The sequence below is a fragment of the Macrobrachium rosenbergii genome, chromosome 3 (genome assembly GCF_040412425.1).
Source record: "Macrobrachium rosenbergii isolate ZJJX-2024 chromosome 3, ASM4041242v1, whole genome shotgun sequence".
In the NCBI taxonomy this organism is placed as follows: domain Eukaryota; kingdom Metazoa; phylum Arthropoda; class Malacostraca; order Decapoda; family Palaemonidae; genus Macrobrachium; species Macrobrachium rosenbergii.
This window is the reverse complement of record NC_089743.1, coordinates 92215998-92238902: the sequence shown is the minus strand read 5'-3', so window position 1 is coordinate 92238902 and position 22905 is coordinate 92215998. Positions and strand designations below refer to the sequence as shown.

Genomic DNA, 22905 nt, shown 5'->3' with positions numbered 1-22905 from the left:
GATTGAACTGCCGAACATGAGAACCATATATACACAAAACCCTCGTACCCAGTTGAACTGCCCAAGTCACACCAACCACTAAATTCACCACCACATAAAACTCCAGAGGAAATAAAATGCTGAAACACGCATCTGATTATAGACAAAAAAATTCAACGAAGAAACCCGAGCGGTTAAGGAAACTGTCATCTAAAAGAAGGGGGAGTTCAGTTCCATTACCCACTTTAATAGCCACTGTTACCTTCGGGAAAAAGAAAAAAAAATGAGAACTCTGGTCCAGCAAAGCTAGGAACGCCGAGGGTGCGACAAGTTGTTATACAGAGACTGGTCCATTTGCGGAACGACCCAGTGCGATCTTATCGCCATACTTTGCACTTCTGGCTCGTTAACTCTGAGGCAGAGACAAAAAGCGAGAGAGAGAGAGAGAGAGAGAGAGAGAGAGAGAGAGAGAGAGAGAGAGAGAGAGAGGAACACAGTATTTCGGCCAAAGGCCAAGCGCTGGGACTTACGAGGTCATTCCGCGCTGAGAGGAAAATTGAAAGTACAAGGGTCTGAAGGGTGTAACTGAGTAGAAAAACCTCAACGCGGTTGCACTACGAAACAATTGTTAGAAAGTGGAAAGTACGAAGGGAGAAAGCGAACATGAACGTAGGTACAGTAAAAGGAATGAAAGGGGTCGCAGCTAGGGCCCGAAGGGACGCTGCAAAGAGCCTTGAGCAATGCCTACGGTGTACCGCTTGAGGTGCACTGACAGCGCTACCCACCTACGAGAGAGAGAGAGAGAGGTGGACGAACTATCACAGCAAAGGATCTGACAGAGAGAGAGAGAGAGAGAGAGAGAGAGAGAGAGAGAGAGAGGTGGACGAACTATCACAGCAAAGGATCTGACAGAGAGAGAGAGAGAGAGGAGGACCAAATGTCACTTCAAAGGATCTGACAGAGAGAGAGAGAGAGAGAGAGAGAGAGAGAGAGAGAGAGAGAGAGAGAGAGAGAGAGAGAGACAGGTGGACCAACTGTCACTGCAAAGGATCTGCATGAAAGCTTTGTGTGTGTTTCCTTATTATTTATATCCTCGGTCAATGCAGCTTGTTAATAAGGCGACGTATATCGCGATAATACTCTACATTCAGAGGAAAAGAGAGAGAGAGAGAGAGAGAGAGAGAGAGAGAGAGAGAGAGAGAGAGAGAGAGCAGAAACGATAAACACCTGTACTGTGAATTTAAATGAAGATTTCACGCTTTTCTTTAGTGCGTCGTTGAACACTTCTGTTAACAGGCTTGACGTACAGCGTAATATAAAATATCTAGAAAAATCGCCTCTGGTAAAAGAATGCGGTGGGACGCGCTTATAGATCACTGGTAGAAAAACTTTCAAATATTAAACAGTTAAACTGCATGCTAAGAAAAACAAATAATGATTAAATGTATTTCTCTTAAAAACAAAAACTTGACAAATCTGCAAGAGTGTTAGCCGTAAAGATAAAAAAATTGAACGTAGTTCGTGACCAAAAAAAGAAAGTATATTTAAAAATGAAGAAACTACGCGCTTCTCAAAGAGCGGAAAATGTAAGAAATTTTATTTTAAACGACAAAAAGCGTGCGCCATTTTTTAGAATGACTGGAAACGGTTAAGATTTTTGTGCATTTAACAAACAGGAAAAATAAACGCCACAATAACTGAATGCATTTCTTAAAAAGGAATAATTCGTATATATATTTTTCTTAGTAAAAGCAGTAAAAACAAATTAAGTGTAATTCTCAAGAATGAAAAGCATTCCCTGAAAACGCAATAAAAAATAAAACATTTTTCCAAAATACACAACGTAACTTCCCACAGTAAGACCTTTCTAGACACAATAACATTTCAAAAACCAAAGGAAATCAAAATGTAAATTCAATATATTTGCATTTCATTATAAGATACCAAAACAAAACTTATAGTGAGACCTCCTTAGGCAAATTAAAACTTCTCTATAAAGAAGTAAATATATAAAATACAATATACAAAAAACATCAAGTAATTCGAACTCCTGTTATACTCAAAATAATACTCTTATGCAAAAATAAAAAAAAAACAACAACAATAATAATAATAATAATAATAATAATAATAATAATAATAATAATAATAATAATAATAATAAAAAAAAATAAGATACAAAGTTAAAGTTTTTCCTTGAACGATACCAAAATATTTCCTGTACAGAAGTCTTGTTATGACGAGAGGAAAACTTTGCCCCGCCCCAAAAAAAAAAAAAACACACTGAAAGCCGAGGAAATACAACGAATTTCGGGAAAACGAAGAAAACCATAAAAAATTAAACTTTTGGTCCTCGAAAATACCGAAATAGACTTATAATAAATAACAAAGAATCTCTTTACGTGTTGCAAGCAATCTCGGCAGTAACTGAAAAACTGAAAAACAAATTAACAGAGGCTACAGTTGACCAAAAGACTCGCGACGAGGAGGGAGAAACGCAAGGTGAATCAGGTGAGTCATTTTCACCAGCAGCACCTTTCTGAGAAGTGTAAGGGTTAATCCCTCCTTTAGAACTATTTGGCTTCGATGTAGGCGTGGCCTTTTTTTTTTTTTTTTTTTCTGGTAGCAGCTGGTGGCGGGCGCGTTATCGACAGTGGAAAATACTACGCTTGTAGGTGTTTAATGTTAGCTAGGTAGCTAGCTCTCTCTCTCTCTCTTTCTCTTAGCCTTCCCAGACCAATACATACGTATATAACACAAACACACCCACATATACAATATATATATATGTGTGTGTGTGTGTGTGTGCACTGGAGTGTGGGTGTTTTATGGAGACTGAATCTATACCGGGCTAGGTTTGGATAATATCCGTCGTTCTCCCCGTACCACATTATCTTTCCGTCTATCTATTCTCTGTATAACATTACTATTACACTATCAAGACCGTCCCGAATATTTATTACACCATCTCACCTCACCAGCGTCTTCAACGAATGAGCTCATCTTTGGCCTTGCTGTACTGAAAACCTCGATGGCCCTGGATCGGTCTAAAGCCCGATCTGCCAGCCTCTGAATGGGGCGCGCAAGACCGCGACGCTGGGTTCTCGATTCTCGTTTCAGCTCAGACGTTGCAAGTCTGACAAGATCGAGGATTTGGTCGCCGTTCAAGTATGATGGATGAAGCAGAGATGGCTGGCCCGAAGATCAGGCATTAATGTTTAGACGAATTTTGCTGGATTGAAATTGGTTGAGGCTCAGCTCATCAATTATAAATAAAAAAAGACAGCTTATGTCTATAAACACTACAGTGTTTATGGCTGAACAGAATGAGTTATGAATTTACCTTCTTTCATTGGCCAAGAGCTGAAAGTATTATTATTATTATTATTATTATTATTATTATTATTATTATTATTATTATTAAACATCAACAAACCCAATTAAAATTAGCATAATTCTATACGTTCTGATATTTAGAATAGCTTAAGATGCCCACAAGAAATGAGCGAGCAGAAATCATCTCAAGAAAATCAGGGTATCATGCATCATTCTTGGATCATGAAATGATTCATTAGGAATGAATGCTAAGGAAAAAGCATATCTTAAGATCAAACTTCATTTGAATAATCTTGCTGTTCATAAACAAAAGAACGGGACAGGTTTTTATCTTTTTTTTTTGCACTTGAATTGCGATGCATAAATGTTTAGAGATCGCAACACTCTCTTAAAAATAGCATTAGATAAGATCTACATACTTTTGCAAGCAAAACACACACACACACACACACACACGCTTAGTACTTGTTAAGTCATATGACACCTACAGTAGCCTTGATCCCTTAACTCTTTCTATCTCCCTATTTATCTTACACACACACACAAATATATAAAATCTATTACATATATTTATATAGAATCTACAGGTTACTTTTTACCAGATGAGTATGTAATTGTAATAGCCACAATACCCTCTCGACTTCTAGAATTCTTTGTGCTTTTTGGATACGCTTGTCGCTAAAAACCCTTTGGATCCAAGCGCAAGAAATATGAAGCAATTATGACGTCCGGTAGCGGGAAACGAACCCGCTTCCCATAATCAAAACGAGGTTCGTTGCAGGCAACGTGATTATGGAACGCAAGTTCGTTTCAAGCTACTGGACTTCATAACTGCTTCATTTTCTCGCGCTCGACTCCAAAGGCTTTGTAGTGACAAGCATATCCAAAAGGTGTAAAATTACATATACATAATATATTCACTCAGAAAGGATAATTCGAATGAAATGCTGTCAATTGGGTCACTGCTGTGTCGGGAATTTGGGGAAAACACGCTGGCATGCAAGCAGTTAGCCTGTCCAGGCAGTTCGTGCTAGAATTCAACGATCACAACTAAATGTTGCCAAGTAATATTTACACTACTTTCTTGATACGTAGAGCTAATCATTAAAATTAATTACTTGAAGTCTGTCCACAGGTGATTTACTAGTTGAGGGGACTGGAATGTAAAATTTTTCAATACCTGCAAGAGAAAATCATAATTAAAAGAATAGCAATCTAGCTGCCTACCCTGGCTATGCACTATGACATACTGTACGCGGCAGCTTACTCGCCCGTGCAGTGATAACGATTATTTTAAAGATTCACCTCACTAACAAACGAAGCCTTAAAATGTATATGTTTACGAAACATTTTCTGCTCAGGATGACTTTTTCTTTCGTTTCCCAAAATATTGGCATACACTCGTCCTGCAACCTGTATATATATATATATATATATATATATATATATATATATATATATATATATATATATATATATATATATATATAAATAAATAAAATCCACGAAGGAAACGGAAACACTGGAGTGCTGCGAGGCCTTTCGACGCTAGGTCCTTTACTTAGCAGCACTCCAGTGTTTCCGTTTCCTTCGTGGATTTTATCTTTATTTATATATATTCATCACGTTCCATATTTTCGTGATTCAGTTATACACATTATATATATATATATAATATATATATATATATATATATATATATATATATATATATATATATATAAATATATATAATATATTATGCTGTAGATAAAATCCTTAGTACGAAAAGAAATATATTTGATACATTACAAAATCAATTCTGATTACGACGCGTATTGCTGTTCCATTACAACAACTTTCACGCGCTTTTTGAAGAATAACACCATTTCCCTTCTTCCTAAAAACGGAAGGGCAGATTCATCACTGCCTGGGAAAATGGAGTAAAATCAAGAGGGACACTGATGAAGAACATTTCATTTTACGGCAAAACATAATACACAAGTAACGGGGGATTTCATTATAAAAAGAGCGTCAAAGGGAACCTTAGTATTCGCGGTAAAAACAGACTATTACAACTAACGTCCAATCTAATGTTTTTGCAGTAACGTCCAAAAAGTTGTTGCAGTCTTGTGCATTCCGGCGGCGTCAAGAGACTCTTCATCTTAAGATGACGCAAACCGCACGATTCTAGTGATTATTCCTCAGAGTACCTATTTTCTCCTTCGAAAATTCACAGACTGTAGATATTTTAAGAGTTATTTTGTTTGTTCAGGCACGGGCGTCCAACGTTTTATCTCGGCTGTAAATTACCAGACTGCTCGGCTGGAGATTCATCTCTGACACTGGAGAGAATAGTTCCTTTGCCCCGAAAAGCTGTTTACTAGTATTAAAGAAAAAAAGGAAAAAGCTTCACGTCTGACACTCAACCTCTTGCACGAGACGGACTGGTAACAAAAAACCCCAAACTCACGAAGTTCGTGTAATGAGGTTTTCGTGATATTGCTCTGACGTCAAGAGGGATTGAATGAACGGCTCCATCGAGAATACTGCCCATGGTGGGCAATTCACTACCTCGTTGGATGAGTCGGTAGAGTTGCCGGCTAGCACTCTGCTAGGCCCGAGTTCGAGTCTCCGGCCAGCCAATGAAGAATTAGTGGAATTTATTTCTGGTGATAGAAATTCATTTCTCGCTATAATGTGGTTCGGATTCCACAATAAGCTGTAGGTCCCGTTGCTAGGTACCCAACTGGTTCTTAGCCACGTAAAATAAGTCTAATCCTTCGGGCCAGCCCTAGGAGAGCTGTTAATCAGCTCAGTGGTCTGGTTAAACCAAGATATACTTAACTTAGGCACCTTAGCAGGACCGAATGATTGTTATTGTCCTTCTTCCAACCTGACAGCCATCACACGAAATAGAACTTAGGCCGAGGGCCAAGTGCTGGGACTTGTGAGGTCATTCAGCACTGATATGAAAATTGAGAGTAAAAGGTCTGAAAGGTGTAACAGGAGGAAAACCTCAAAGCAGTTGTTAGCAGAGGGTGGAAAGTAAGATGGAAGAAAGAATATGAAAAGGAGGTACAGTAAAAGGAACGAAAGGGGCCGTAGCTAGGTGCCGAAGGGACGCTGCAAAGAACCTTAAGTAATGCCTACAGTGCGCCGTGCGAGGTGCACTCACGGCACTATACCCCCTACGAGGAAGACCTTGAGTTGTCGAACGCCACTCCAGAGGCAGAAGGTCATCAGCTGTGGAAACCATAAAGTTGTAGGGTTTACGATATGAGGTTTTCCATGGCATTATAACTTGGGGAAGCAGCTCACTAGAATTACTCCCCAATCACATGACGCAACGTTTCCTAAAGCGGCCTGTCTCGACCATTCGCCAAAGTCGTTCTTTGAGAGTATATTTGATTTTATCGGGATCTTTGCATTCCCGAGTAACAGGTTTTAGCCTTTCTTAAATCTTTAGCGTGACTTTTGGCATCAAACTTGTCCGAGATTTACGACTGTAAAAAAAGGAAAATCACGGCGTCGACGACCATCTAGTTGTAACGCCAAATTGCATTAACAAACCATGACAATCAGGCAGTAAAAGTCACCAGTGAGCATTCCTCTCACTGTTCCTGCAACAAGTAAAAGTCACCAGTGAGCATTCCTCTCACTGTTCCTGCAACAACTTTCGCTCTCTCTCTCTCTCTCTCTCTCTCTCTCTCTCTATAAAAGCAAGATCTTCACAGCATTTTAATCGCAATCTCTTATTACTTCCGATAGAGTAAATTTTCTTGTCGACAAATCACCTCAGTCACCCAACTGACCAAAGAATAATTATAATATTCCATGCAGTGTTTAAATTGACCCTTGTCGCATCCTATTGTAGTGGAAGTTGAGTTTTAGCATCGTGAAGACAGCTTTCCAACAATAGTTTGTGGATACATACTCACAAAACCAAAAGACTAAACATATTTAAGCATGCATATACCCCATACATGTAAGTATGCATCTATACATACATTCCAGATCTTACATTTAATTCCTTCGAGCCAAAAGAAATAATCGACACAGCTTGAGTTATAAGTAAGACATAAATAAAGCGAGGCGAGGCTTTACGCAGACGCTTGGCAGATAAAGTTTTAATATAGGAGATAAGGCGCGAATATTAGAGAGATAACTTCAACGTTATGTAAGACAATTCGTTGTACTCGAGTGTTGAGGAATACGACGATCGCAAGTGATACCCGCATTCTTTAGCACGTTGACCTTTTGTCTTTATTTGCACGAGGATGGACACGTCAAGACATACCCCTTTGACGAGCTTTTGAGAGCGGTCACTGTCAATAGCATATTGCGCGCTGGACATCATCGCTCGAGTGGGTCGCCCAAGGTGGGATTCTCAGCCTCGAGTGTTTTGTTTCTCGTTTTTCGGTCTTGTTCTGCTCTCTGTTTTCTCTTTTCCTCATTCTGTTCCTTTCTCCATCATGCATCCTTCATTCGCACCACCTCTTTTTCTCTTTCCTTACCACTTGATCCCTCATCTCTGACATCATAGCATAGCTCCTTCAGACATTATCTCCGGAGCACTGAGGACGCTGAGATTGACCGAGGAATTTAATGGTACATTAAACACTGCGATGTCTAACTTTCATAATAAGCAATAAACTGCTTAACTGCAGCGAGAAACCTTGGGAAAAAAAGAGCAAATCGCTGAAATCCAAAGGGTTTTCTCTACTAATCCCGTTTGACCTAGACTTAGTTCTCACACAGGTTTTGGGTTTCGTTGTGACTGAAAGCAATGCTGATCCACCACTCGGTCGCAAAGCATTCTAGGAATTCGAAAACATAAACTGAGCAGTGTTGATGATGCAAATCCAGAGTCAGGAAACATGAGCAATGGGATTTCTCGTACGGTGGAATTATCGGACATTAAGTGGACTTCTTGAGCGAAGCCGTCTCAGAACTATCAAGTGTTGGAAAAGCGTTCGTTTTCACGAATGATTATACACCGGGTCTTGACTCATCGGGATTAATAGAGTAGTGTCGTGAGGCGTTTAAACAAGAAGAGTTCACAGCACCGTGAAGAGGTTCTCCGTCATACAAGAATTTTTATATTTTTTTCTTTCTTGAGGAGGTATTTTGAGGCACAACGGGGTGCGTTGTTGCTTCGCCGGTTGGAAATGCATTTTTATTTCTTATGCTTAAAGAACGTTTTTGGTTCATACCATCTGATCTGAGGCTTTTTTCACTGCCTATATATATATATATATATATATATATATATATATATATATATATATATATATATATATATATATATATATATATATATATATATATATATAATAAACGATTGTGAACTTCTATTTTGGACTAATTCCTTTACAGCATAAGTAAGAGGATGAAACCACCTTGCTTACCATTGAAGACAGGAAACTGGTACAGAGGACATTAACAGGTTTTTGAGGAGTGCCTACAACCTCCTTTAATCATGATCATATATATATATATATATATATATATATATATATATATATATATATATATATATATATATATATATATATATAATGTTTATATACTGTACACACACACACATATATATATGTATGTATGCATGCATGTATGTACGTATGTATGTCTATATAAACCCACTCTATATATATACATACATATATGCATGCATTATGTATCATGATTAAAATGAGGCTGTAAGCACTCTTCAGAAACCTATTATGTCTTCTGTATCAATTATACTTATATATGTATATATATATAGTGTGTTTATATATATATACATACATACATACACATATATAAATATATACTGTATATATATAATATATATATGTATATGTATATATATATATATATATATATATATATATATATATATATATATATATATATATAGTGCATAATCCAGCACTGGCATAAAGCAATAATAATCCCATCTAAATAAGGATACCTGTGTGCTTCGCCGCGGAAGATATTATCTGAAGCATAATTGTGATCGAGAACATAAGCGAACTAAATTGTAACCTTCAACAATTTAAAAAATCAAGTTTTTATTTGTTTTCCGTTATACAAAAAAAAAAAAAACAATAAAAACAATTCAAAACCCATAAAGTTCTTGTAACACTTCTGAAGAAATCAAGAACTTCAAAATCTATTCGTACCATAATGATCTAAAGTAACAAACAAAAATATCCCCAAACAAAGAATAATATGTTATATCTGCTTGGGACAAATTTAGAATAATTTAAGAAAGAATAATGAGCAATATTTTCAATGCCAATAAAATATGATTTAAAACTTCTGTTCAAAAAGTCTTCACGACTCAGTATTTTTATAATTTAAAAACACATTTAGATGAATGTTCAAAAAGTATTCACGAGTCCAGTATTTTTGTAATTTAAAAACACATTTAGATGAATAGTAAAAATTGTAGTGTAGTGAATACACTTTAATTCCTAATTTTATTTTGTAAATATATTACGATTGTAAGAATTATAAATGTCTATTTTCTTCATAAAAGAAAAATCTAAAAAGTAACCAATGCTTAAAAAGGTAAGTCTACAACACTTTAAGATAAAATACGATCATTTGCCTCTCAGCGAACGACTGATATCATTCTAAAATCATGCTTGATAAGTGGCTTAGCGGATTATGTCTCTCATTAACGTCTTCAGCTCTCTCTCTCTCTCTCTCTCTCTCTCTCTCTCTCTGCAGACCGCAGGTTTAGTTTCACTGTCAAGAGTATTATAAATGAAGTATCTATTTGAATTCGTGTGGAAAGTTATCAATATGCATGACAAGCACATGAACGCATACACAATTAGTTATTATTACTAATATTATAACTAATTGTGAGCATGTATTCTTATGGCACGCAGTGCATAACAAACAAGAATTAATACGTAATTGGCTGTTGAAAATAAACATTAAAGTCATTATAAAAGTAAAAAAATCAATAAGTAGAGAAAGAACTTTTGCCTGAGCTCCTAAGTAAGGTCGTGACATTCTGTAGGCTCAGATTCGGCCCAAGGTTTGAGAAAACGGGTCGTATGGTCAGCAGCGGGCGAAAAACTCATAACTGACACACAAGATGACCTAGCTTTCAGAATTCTTTAGGCACTTGAACTTGAGGTAGCTGTCCTGCCGATTTGAGAAGGCAGCTTTAACTCAAGGGTAAAACGGCGAGAGGAATAAACAGTTCCAGACACTTGTTAAGCTTGACGCTATGCGCATTAGCCCAAACTGAATACATCGGCTCACAGTCAGTAGACTGGTTCGACAATATGAAGGAAGGTGGTTGTTGAAATTCTCTGAATACTAAAATCGGATTCAAGTACCATCTACTCACAGAGAGAGAGAGAGAGAGAGAGAGAGAGAGAGAGAGAGAGAGAGAGAGAGAGAGAGAGAGAGAGTATTCTCATGGAAAGAAAGGTTATTGTGCTTTAGGAAGTTGCAGCAGAGGTACGGGAGGGCCAGGGTACAAGAAAACAAAAATTAAATAAACGATAAAAACTCCAAGATGAACAACAGACCATCATCACACTTCTCCAGTCCATGAGGCTGGCTCCTGTCATTGACAGCTTATAGCTTTCTTGCGTTGTTTGTTCCCGTGTAAAAATTTCTTTTAATAAATATGTCTTTAGCTCCAGTCTTGGATGCTCGTTAAGCATTCATATCCTGTTCGTTCTTCGGGCAACTTATTGGTGAGTCTGTGGGGCCATTAAAACGCGCGCACACACACACACACACACACACAAACACACACAACAAAGCAACTAACCTCTCTACCGATCTCATTCAACCGAAATGCACTAAGTCGTAGCCTTCATTACCTAATGCTAATTTACACATGTTCACAAATGCATCCTCAAAGCTAAATAAATGCAACTTCATTAAAGATCATTTCACGCTCTAACAGTGGGCCATTCTTGCTTCCTCCAGCCCGCCACTAAACCCCTGCGCAAAACTCCTTTCCTCTTCTCCTGTTTCTTGTTTTCTTCGGGTCTGGACTAGTAAAGGGCATGAGGTTATCAGTCCCAGTGTCCTTCGTCCTCCAAGAAGCTAATCTTTTATCACCAAAGGAACCATAGCAACGGCTCCCATTCAGTTTGGCTCGATCAGCTGGGCTCAAGGACACGTTTTCTGAGAGAAAAAAAAAGCCAGTACTTAAATCCTTGTTTTTATTGGTCCTCGAAAAAGAATCTGTGATCGAGTGGTATAGGTGCTTCATAATATTATGTTGGTCCGTTTGCATGAATCTTTTGAATCATTTGTTACCAGACTATTCCCATCGCTGAGCAGTCATTGAGGAATCTGAATTCATTTTTAATTTCTGGAGAGACTTTTCCTCTTTTATTTTTTCTTCCCCTGTATTGAGTCACCCGTTATCTTCCACGGCTTACGTAAGCAAAAACAACACAAAACAAAACAAAAAAAAAAAAAAAGGAAAATCTCATCTCGTAAGCATCAGAACAACATCTAAAGCTTCTGTGTTAAGAAAAGCCGCTCTGTACACAAGAGATACAATCAGTCGTCCTGAGGGAGAAATATAATTAATTCTTTTGACCAGTCGCTCGCCGTCACCCGCGTTAATCAAATGAAAACGGAGAAAAAAAAATAATTATAAAATGAAAAAAAAAACAAAACAAAAAAACTGTCTGCTAACCTCAGGTTTCATAGAGTTGTCTGGGCAGGTACCACACCTCAAGAAGACCTTTGTGCTCGGGGTACTACTACTGCGGCTGCTGCGTGTGTAGCCCAGTCCACGGGCGCACTCTGATGCTATCATACCCACAAGCGCATATAAAACCCGCCCACCCACCCATCCGCCCACTGAACCCAACGCCAGCAAACTTCTTCTTCGATTATTCTTTGCACATCACAAACATTTTCTCCGTTTTATATCACGACGACCCCATCCCCGCCCCCAACTCAAATTTGCATACTGGCAAGGCGAATCTACTCGGAGAGGGCTCAGCCAACTCTATCGTAAAACTTCTTCCTCCAAACGACAACTTCCTCATTACTCGATCGTGGATTCGACCTCGGTCCTCTATAAAAATCCCTAAGGCGTTCCTGTGAACTCTCTCGGACGAGTCTGTTGAAATGATTTTCGAATGTCGCAGTTACTTGGTCAAAATTACAATTTTTTTTTTTTTTTGGCAAGACCCCTTCGTAATAGCAATGATGAGCCAGCGCTGGGAAACACTAGTTTCATCATTTCAATCGTAAGATTCGTACTCGAAAAGGTTGTCAGTAAAAAACATTATCCTAAAATCGTGGGGTATCGAAAGGTTCAGCGATCGCTTCGTGTGCCCGTTATATTTGCAAGAGACCCCTTGGTACTTTTCATGTGTTCCTTTCTTACATTCCTTATATGACACTTTCATTAGAAGGATCATCTTTTGTGTGTTTATTTCATATGCCTCTCAATGCCGTTTGAAATGTGGGATGTTTAATTTAAATAGTCATACTTTGCATTTGCCCAATCAACTCTTTGATCTTAGAGAACTTTTCTTGCCTTCTCATGCGAGGACTTTCCAGTTGAAGGGGTCTTGCGATTTTTGTTGCCATTTTTATTTTCAAGGTGACATTTGTTTGCTGATGCTGGTATTTTGCCTTATTGTGCAAAGGCTATTTTATTTTAGGGGTCGTATTTTTTGGGAAATGGTAATATTTTCTGTGTAAATGTGCAATTTTGCGCTGTTGCCTACGAGATATTTTAACCCAGGGTTGCATTTCACATTTTTGCGCAGAGAAATCCTAATTTGAAGGCTCACGTTGTATTTTTATACAGAGAAATCCTAATTTGAAGGCTCACGCTGTATTTTTGTGCAGAGAAATCATAATTTGAAGGCTCATGTTGTATTTTTATACAGAGAAATCCTAATTTGAAGGCTCACGTTGTATTTTTGTGCAGAGAAATTCAATTTGAAGAAATTTTTGTGCAGAGAAATCATAATTTGAAGGCTCACGTTGTATTTTTGTGCAGAGAAATCCTAATTTGAAGGCTCACGTTTTATTTTTGCGCAGAGAAATTCTAATTTGAAGGCTCACGTTGTATTTTTGCGCAGAGAAATCCTAATTTGAAGGTTCACGCTGTATTTTTGCGCAGAGAAATCTAATTTGAAGGCTCACGTTGTATTTTTGTGCAGAGAAATTCTAATTTGAAGGCTCACGCTGTATTTTTGTGCAGAGAAATTCTAATTTGAAGGCTCACGCTGTATTTTTGTGCAGAGAAATCATAATTTGAAGGCTCACGTTGTATTTTTGTGCAGAGAAATCATAATTTGAAGGCTCACGTTTTATTTTTGCGCAGAGAAATCCTAATTTGAAGGCTCACGCTGTATTTTTGTGTAAAGAAATTTTTGAAGGTTCACGTTGTACTTTTGTGCAAAGAAATCCTAATTTGAAGGCTCACGTTGTATTTTTGTGCAGAGAAATCCTAATTTGAAGGCTCACGTTGTATTTTTGTGTAATTTGAAGGCTTTGTATTTTTGTGCAAAGAAATCCTAATTTGAAGGCTCACATTGTATTTTTGTGCAAAGAAATCCTAATTTGAAGGCTCACATTGTATTTTTGTGCAGAGAAATCCTAATTTGAAGGCTCACATTGTATTTTTGTGCAGAGAAATTCTAATTTGAAGGCTCACATATTTTTGTGCAGAGAAATCATAATTTGAAGGCTCACGTTGTATTTTTGCGCAGAGAAATCCTAATTTGAAGGCTCACGTTTTATTTTTGCGCAGAGAAATCCTAATTTGAAGGCTCACGCTGTATTTTTGTGTAAAGAAATCCTAATTTGAAGGTTCACGTTGTACTTTTGTGCAAAGAAATCCTAATTTGAAGGTTCACGTTGTATTTTTGTGCAGAGAAATCCTAATTTGAAGGCTCACGTTGTATTTTTGTGAAAAGAAATCCTAATTTGAAGGCTCACGTTGTATTTTTGTGCAAAGAAATCCTAATTTGAAGGCTCACATTGTATTTTTGTGCAAAGAAATCCTAATTTGAAGGCTCACATTGTATTTTTGTGCAGAGAAATCCTAATTTGAAGGCTCACATTGTATTTTTGTGCAGAGAAATCCTAATTTGAAGGCTCACATTGTATTTTTGTGCAGAGAAATCCTAATTTGAAGGCTCACATTGTATTTTTGTGCAGAGAAATCCTAATTTGAAGGCTCACATTGTATTTTTGTGCAAAGAAATCCTAATTTGAAGGCTCACAATGTATTTTTGTGCAGAGAAATCCTAATTTGAAGGCTCACATTGTATTTTTGTGCAGAGAAATCCTAATTTGAAGGCTCAAGTTGTATTTTTGCGCAGAGAAATCCTAATTTGAAGGCTCACATTGTATTTCTGTGCAAAGAAATCCTAAATTGAAGCCTCACATTGTATTTCTGTGCAAAGAAATCCTAAATTGAAGCCTCACATTGCATTTTTGCGCAGAGAAATTCTAATTTGAAGGCTCACGGTACATGTTTTCCAATATGGCAGCGATGATGAAGCAGCAAGGACCCTCCTAGCGTTTTTGCACGCAGCATTTTTCACTGAGAGACCCCACTCCGCCTCGTCCCTTCGCCCACTCGCTCAACCCACCTGTCGTCCCCACCCACTGAATATATCTTCACCAGGGGGAACAACCGCCCACCTCTGTCTTCCAAATCCCTCTACAAACAAGACGCCGCGGCTGTACACTCCATGCCCGAGTGTGTTCGTCCCCGCGCGCGTGCGCGCTCGTCTGGAGATGGAGGAATGCTGCTTTGTGCCCGACCGCTCGTTGAGGCCGAGCGAAAACTCATAATGTTCTTGGCCTTTCTCAAACTCTGCCTTTCCTTTTTCCACCACCACTTTTATTTTATGTTTGTACTTGCCCCTCTCTCTCTCTCTCTCTCTCGCTCTCTCTCACTCACACACATATATATCTCTATATATATATATATATATATATATATATATATATATATATATATATATATATATATATATATATTTACACGTAATAAATTTCTGACTCACATCAGGATCGAGCCAATGTTTTTCAATTAAATGGCAAGGTTCCAACTTCTTTTATGGCTTGTACGGCATAGCGGGCAGCGCCCTTGCCTTTCAATTGAAAGACCTGGGTTCGATCCTAGTGTGAGCCACAAATTTATTTCTGTTCCACATGTGATTGTGTGTTGACTATTTCTGTATATACATATATATATGTGTGTATTTCTATATATATACATTATACATAACCAGAGAGAGAGAGAGAGAGAGAGAGAGAGAGAGAGAGAGAGAGAGAGAGAGAGAGAGACGCACATACTTCTCTATGAATACACTTATGCCATGTAAAAATATGCAAAAATACTCGTGTCAATAATGCGCACTTGCGATGGCGTCACATGCTGTATATTATCCTCGAGTCTACCCACTTCTTTTGGTTATTAGCCTGTTCATCATTTACAATTCTTGTGTGATACGGTTACCTCCTGTCTGAAATATAACCTGATATTAATATCTTCCTTTTTTCTCATTTCAGAGAGATTCCTGCAAACACTGTGGGTTCGGCCGATGACCCTAAGGAACGCCGAAGGAGACAGAGATGCAAGAGAAAGACATGACTTAAGACAGGTGCGCTGAGAAACGAGGTACAAACATTCTTCTCCCGAGCGATGATTTCCCTCGCGAAAGCAACATGAATTTATAACGAAGTCGGGAAATTCAGCCCAAATGCCCTCCGCTATGGACGCCGCAATCACGCACCCTATGAAGAAGATGTGGATATGATCGCCTCGGAAACACCCGGTCAAAAATGCTCTTCAAGTTGACGCTGTTGTTAGTTTTCATGGCGGGCTTCATCAGTCGTTCCCTGTCCTCGCATTACACGCTGCCCGTCGCCGTCCCCCTGAGGTTCGATTTGCCCGGAGGCTTCGTCGACGTGAGAGCCCACAGCGCCAACGGGAACGGCACTGCTCGCAACAACAACGACCCGAGGGTTGGAGAAGACGAAAGCGACTATTTGTTGACGCAGGACGATGACGGTTCCAACGGGAAGAAGAAGAAGAAGCAGCAACACAAACAGCGGATTTTCTTCGACGATGACGACGAATACGATTCGCTTCTGATGAATCACGCCGGGTACGCGGGGGCGTCCAAATGGCACCAGAATGCCAACGTGAGGAGGAGGAACCGAAATTACAACAGGGCGAACTACACCTCTCGTCAGTACCCCAAGAAGAACAACGCGCCCAACGTCAGACGAATCCATAACAAAGGCAGGGCGCCGAAGTACCCCACGAACAGGAAATCCAATGCTCCCAACAGACGTGAGTAAAACCTGTTCTGTTCTTCTTTCTTTCTCTTGGTAGACTTTAGCACACTCAACCAAAATGTAACACAGAGACGTGAGAAAAGTAGTAAACTTTATCTTAATATCTATCGAAGTGGGTGTAAAAGGGCTTTATACTTGTACAAGTTATTGGTATATTTGTGGGAATCGATCTGGTGAAACTTCTTATGAGTCTTGTGCTCTGATTCGAGCCGAGCAATAAAGGTTAGTTCATCTGCTCATTCACTGACTATAGGTGTCGTATGAATAATGAGAGAGAGAGAGAGAGAGAGAGAGAGAGAGAGAGAGAGAGAGAGAGAGAGAGAGTTTTGTTGCTCTTTTCATATCTGAACAGAGTAGCTCGAGCTAGCATAATATTCGTTAAGTGACACTTTTGCGTTTAAACTGTTCGACAAAAATGATGAATGTAGATACTTCGCAATAACTTACGATCCTGCTTATTCAATGGTACCCTACGACCTCAATCATGGAAAGACACCCAGGGGCATTCGAAGGAATTCCGTACAGTAGCTCAAATCATCAAAGCACAAGAGTTACGGTGGTACCTGATCACTACTACTGCTTGGGGAGACAGAGCTCTCATCAACATGTACAGCATAATGTTTGGTTCGCCGATCCAGTCGTTTCGGCAACAACTGCTGATGATTTTCTCTCAAGACCAAATCGTTTTGTTACCGTCTCGAAATGTTGTCATTTCTTGAGCATTCGTCATCCGTGATCACGTACGCTAGTCTCTCGACTCTATATTTTGCACAGTTGGGTTCTCGTTTTTATCTTCTCTCCTGCGCTCCTCGTGACCTATTGTCTCAGCATAATAAATTACGTACTACCTATCTAACTACACCTACATACGAATGGAAATGCTCCCATATCCAGGAACTGTGGGCTGCCTTAGAGCAAGAGCCCGTGCCAGCACAAGACTGGCTTAATCTGAAACGAAAGTTGCCATTAGATAGGTGGATGAATGGGAAACTGTGATTTTGGTGGTTCGACCCGTTGCTGATGGGCTGATGGGCTAGCTTCTAACACTCAGTTGAACGAGGCGCCTAGCCTAATGGGAGATGTCCGCACATAAGGTTCATCCCCGATTTAACAGTTAAAGTACGAATATAGCAGTACCAACAGACTTTCTGTTCTCTCCAGACAGCCCCCTGTCCTGGAAAACAGCTCAACAGATCTAGCCTTACGAGTGAGACACTCGGGATCGATTCCCTGGGGAATGTAGTCGTGATTAATAAAGTTTCCTTACAAAAGCTGTTCCTTCCAAACGACAGCTACGCATATAAACACTTAGTGCATAACATATAGAACGTACCTTAACGAAATAGCAACGCACGCGTGTTTATACACACGCAAATGACGGCTACTCAAGCACACGCAAACTGAATATACGCGAAATATAGCCGACTAGTGAACTACAACACAACAGTTAAGCATCCACACGCAGCTTGATTCATACAAAATACACTTCAGATATTCGCATATTTACATCCACGGGAGCTAGGCGTGCAAACGCAAGCCAAATATACAAAACGCAAAGTAACGGCTATACAAGCGACCCTTACAAAAGCGTTAACTAGCCCCATTCCCGTGCTAAAAACTACTAAAGTGGTGAGAACCAAACGCACATTTTAAGCCTTACCATCTCAATCCTTTATCACACAGGTAAAGGAAAAACAGCACAGCTGATTTACAACGGAAAGCTACGAGCTTTGTTCGAAGCGAATCCGCTAATAACAACAAAGTCCAAGGCCTGCTCAGAAGATGCCAGAGTTCCGCCAAGCACCCCCATAGTTACGCTCCTAGACCCATTTTATTATCTTACTGTTTTAGAGTAACGATCACGGAAGGCTTTCCTCTTTAGGCCACCTGTTCTCACATCCACTCCAAATTCCTTCGGCCCTGGCTTGAGAAAGGACAATAAGCTGGCCTTCCCATTGACCTTTGCACCCAGAAATATCTAACGACGTGAGACTAAGTGACCACAAAGAAACTGTTCATAAAGGAATACAAGGACTATTGATGGCATTAAGATCATATTGGCCAATGCTGGTCGTTCCACGGAACTGTCTCACTAGGGATTCTCGATGTCAAAGGCATCATGAGGAGGAAACAGATGTTTTCTATTATTTGGAACATTTTGCTTCGAAACCACACGGACAGACAGATCGATATGGAAGTGGGCAGATGGATAAATGTTATTTGGTTCGAAATTATGTGTGTGTGTGTGTGTGTGTGTGTGCGAACGTAGACAGACGGATTCGTAAATCTCTTTCAGTTAAATGTGATGGTACGTTACACACACACACACACACACACACACGCTAGTACACACAAAAGAACAAAACCGAGTGTCAGCGCGCAGTTCCATCACCCGGTCTCTCCAAAAGCCCCGTTCTCCCTCAGGGGAGCAAATAACGATTCAGGGCCACAATCTTGTTAACCAGTGAGTGTCGTCTTGTATTCTTTCGCCACTCTGATCCCGTTTACGACCACAAGCAGCCCTCTGTGTCGTCAGATTAATCGTTTCCGTCTTCGCAGGTGCTTTCGGCCTCACTTGTGTTGCTAATGAGGTGATAAGAGGGTCGTCTGTTCGATGGACGGTTCTCTTAATTGATGCCGGAGAGATAATCTGGTGACGCCCTCCTTTTTCAATATATATGTGTGTGTGTGTGTATACATACATACATAATATATATATCACTGTATCACTTAATATCAGATTCCCTGCACATCAGGAAAAACTTACACCCAAAGGAAAATATAACTGATACGTTCTTCTACCCTGGTCAAGTCAACGGTTTGTAAACCAAAAGCTCAGGTTCGATTCTTGGGGCGAAGCAGTAATACTTATCAGTTATAATTTCCCTTGGGTAGAAGTTATTCCCAAGGTATAACGAATTCGATATGAAGCGAGATTTGTGGCTTGTGGCTAAATATTTGCGAATAAAAAATGACAAAACTTCAAAACACACTCACGCTACAGAAACAATATATATATATATATATATATATATATATATATATATATATATATATATATATATATATATGTGTGTGTGTGTGTGTGTGTGTGTGTGTGTGTGTGTGTGTGTGTGTGTGTGTGTGTGTGTGTCAGTAGTCTACACACTCTATCTTTCTACCTACTTTCTTCTCGAGCTGAGACCTAAAACGTTCAACCACTAGACCAACAAAGATACGACGGTTTCGGGGAAAATCTCCGGCTGGGGTCAAATCAGAGACACAGAGAGCCACAGAGGTATGATGATGGAAATCAGGAATGAATGTAATTGTAGCTACAGAGATCCCACTGCCAAAATACAATCACGTATTGTCTGGGAACAGTTTTATGGCATAAAATTTAAATCACTGAACGGACTGCACAAGTCCCATGACCTCAAAAACCCACCGTGGAAAAGTGTACTGCAGATGTTTCACTGAACTAAATAACGAAGCTGTGCAGTAACCTCACTTCCCCTACCGACTGAGTTTGAATCCCACCAGAAAAGGAATAGCGAGGAACTCGAGAAGCTAAGAGGTCACTGTGTCCATTACAAAGATAGATATTTCTGATGAATGGGACCCAAGCTACTATATATGTTCACGGTGAGTGCCCTAAAAGACTTATTCATTTATTACTGAATTTCAGACAAATATCAAACCTTGACCTTGTTCTCTGAACACTGAACGTTGGACTCCTCATTAATTTTATCTCCTCCCCTCTGGGAAACGTCACCAAATTAGGATGGTCCAACAAGGAGGAGATTGATGCGAGCTGGGATTTCCCGGGATTAAGTTGTCAAGCTGTGGCACAGATCACGATCATATCAGATTTGCAAATTAAACCAAACAATACGTGGACGTTCGTACAAGTCCAGTCGTCCTGTCAGCCAAAGACAGTCAGGCTGTATGAACAGGATTAGTGCAGGATCTACAAATAGGACGCGTTGGTTCTCAGGGCAGGAGAAGTTGGTTGGTCGGTCTGTTCTTCTGCAATCTCTTACTCCAGACCGCTATCAACTCGGCATCACGCAGCATAAATTGTTTTTTTTTAAGTGGCAGCCTTTTCTTCCTCTTTCATGCATCTGGTATCTTGTTCTTTTTTTGTTTCTTGGTTCGATTTTCTTGATTCGCACAAACGATCCTTTGCTGATTACCTCAGGTTCAGATCCGCAAATGATCAGCATAAGATCCCGCAGACATAACATCCACTGAGCGTGGTTCTAGCCGGCGTTGCTATCGATTAACAAGGCGTCCTTTACGAATCTGTGTCACTGAGCGCAGTATTTATTATCAGAGGGACACTCGGGAGACTCCAACATCACATCGAAAACACTTCGGTGACCCACTTCTCCCGCTTGAATTTAATTCCATCGACCTGAGGACTTTATACTGTTCACAGTTCAGTTGTCAGCTGCTCCAAGCATTGTCGTACCTTCGGATCTGAGTAGCTGTTTGTTTCTGTCTTCGAGACGTGACCTCAGGCGAAGTATCAGAGATAACCTCGGGTGCAGTTTCAGGTGTAAGTTCAAGTTGTATCCTAAACGTGCTGTCTCTAGGTTAACGGTGCTAATCAGAGAGAGTGAGAGATAGAGACTTGATTAAGGAAAAGCATGGTCAGGTTTTTTTAACGAGATAAAGAAGAAGAAATTGTGTTGTTTTATTAAGGAGAAGCATGGTCAGGTTTTTTATAACAAGATAAAGAAGAAATTGTGTTGTTTTATCAAGGAAAAGCATGGTCAGGTTTTTATAGTCAAGATAAAGAAGAAATTGTGTTCCTTTATTTCTAAATTTTTCTCTTTTTTACCAAACCAAACAACGTCACGAAAAGATCATAAAAATGAATATCTATGAGACGCTAACTAATATATATATATATATATATATATATATATATATATATATATATATATATATATATATATATATATATATATATCTATAAACATTCAATCAATGCTGTCCCGAGCGTTCGTTGACCTTACTTCGTGGGCAAGAACGAAAAGAGCGTTTTTGGCTCGTGATACGAGACAGGCGGTATATGAATCACCTTCTTTAATGTTTGCTTTCTCACACATGCCTCGTTGCTTGAATCAATATGAGATCTGAATCTCTTATTCGAATCTCTTCTACCATTGACTAGAGCAACACCAGATATGCTTTTCTAATCAGAGACTGAGGTAATATAAGATCAGCACTAGACCTAAGAGTCTTCACAACAGCACTACAATATGAATTCGGCGATTCTTGTATCAGGCTATACGGTATTAATAAGATTTACAGTTGCTGTTATTTGACTTAGCGAATACAAGATCCATAGATCTTTTCTAATTGCAACTCCGTTAAAGTAATATCTACACGTTTTATTATAATAAATTAGGAAAATATAAGGTCTAATAATATCATAGAAGGACAACGGCAATAAAAAGTGCAGCAATATTCGTAGAGCTGAAACTACGGTGGCAGAAGATATGTAATTCTTACGACAAGACTAGACCCATTCAAGATATAAAAATCAAGTAACTACGGTAGTAGAAGATACGTAATTCTTACGACAAGACTAGACCCATTCAAGATATAAAAATCAAGTAACTACGGTAGCAGACGATATGTAATTCTTACGACAAGACTAGATCCATTCAAGATATAAAAATCAAGTAATTCTTACGACAAAGACTAGACCCATTCAAGATATAAAAATCAATTAACTACGGTAGTAGACGATATGTAATTCTTACGACAAGAATAGACCCATTCAAGATATAAAAATCAAGTAACTACGGTAGTAGAAGATGAGTAATTCTTACGCCAAGACTAGACCCATTCAAGATATAAAAATCAAGTAAGTACGGTAGTAGAAGATACGCAATTCATATGCCAAGACTAGACCCATTCAAGATATCAAAATCAAGTCAAGATATAAAAATATCAACTAGTAACACCGATAGACAAGACTAGACCCATTCAAGATATAAAAATCAAGTAACACCGATAATAGAAGATCGTAATTCTTCCGCCAAGACTAGACCAAAGATATCAATAGAAGATATGTAATAAAAATCATTCAATATATAAAAATCAAATAACAATCACAAATTCAGTTAAAAACAACATACGCTACAACCAAAGCAACATCGAAGAAAGAAAGAAGAAGAACGGGGATAATAAAGAGAAGAGAACACGCTCGAACTATTTCCATTCTTATTAAGCGCGGTGGCCATAATGCACCAAACGTCAAGGGGACCACCACCGGAGGAGCGGGCTAGACCG

At 39.0% G+C, this 22905-nt stretch overlaps 1 protein-coding gene across 1 annotated transcript in view; it reads left to right on the top strand.

The window, feature by feature from the left end:
* Positions 1-22905, top strand: part of LOC136828044 (cysteine-rich secretory protein 2-like) — a 95326-nt gene that overhangs the window by 33624 nt on the left and 38797 nt on the right. The window contains exon 2 of the mRNA XM_067085729.1: positions 15826-16612. Coding sequence (XP_066941830.1) covers positions 16099-16612 — 514 coding nt within the window. The 5' untranslated portion in view covers positions 15826-16098. The remainder of the gene's footprint in view (positions 1-15825; positions 16613-22905) is intronic.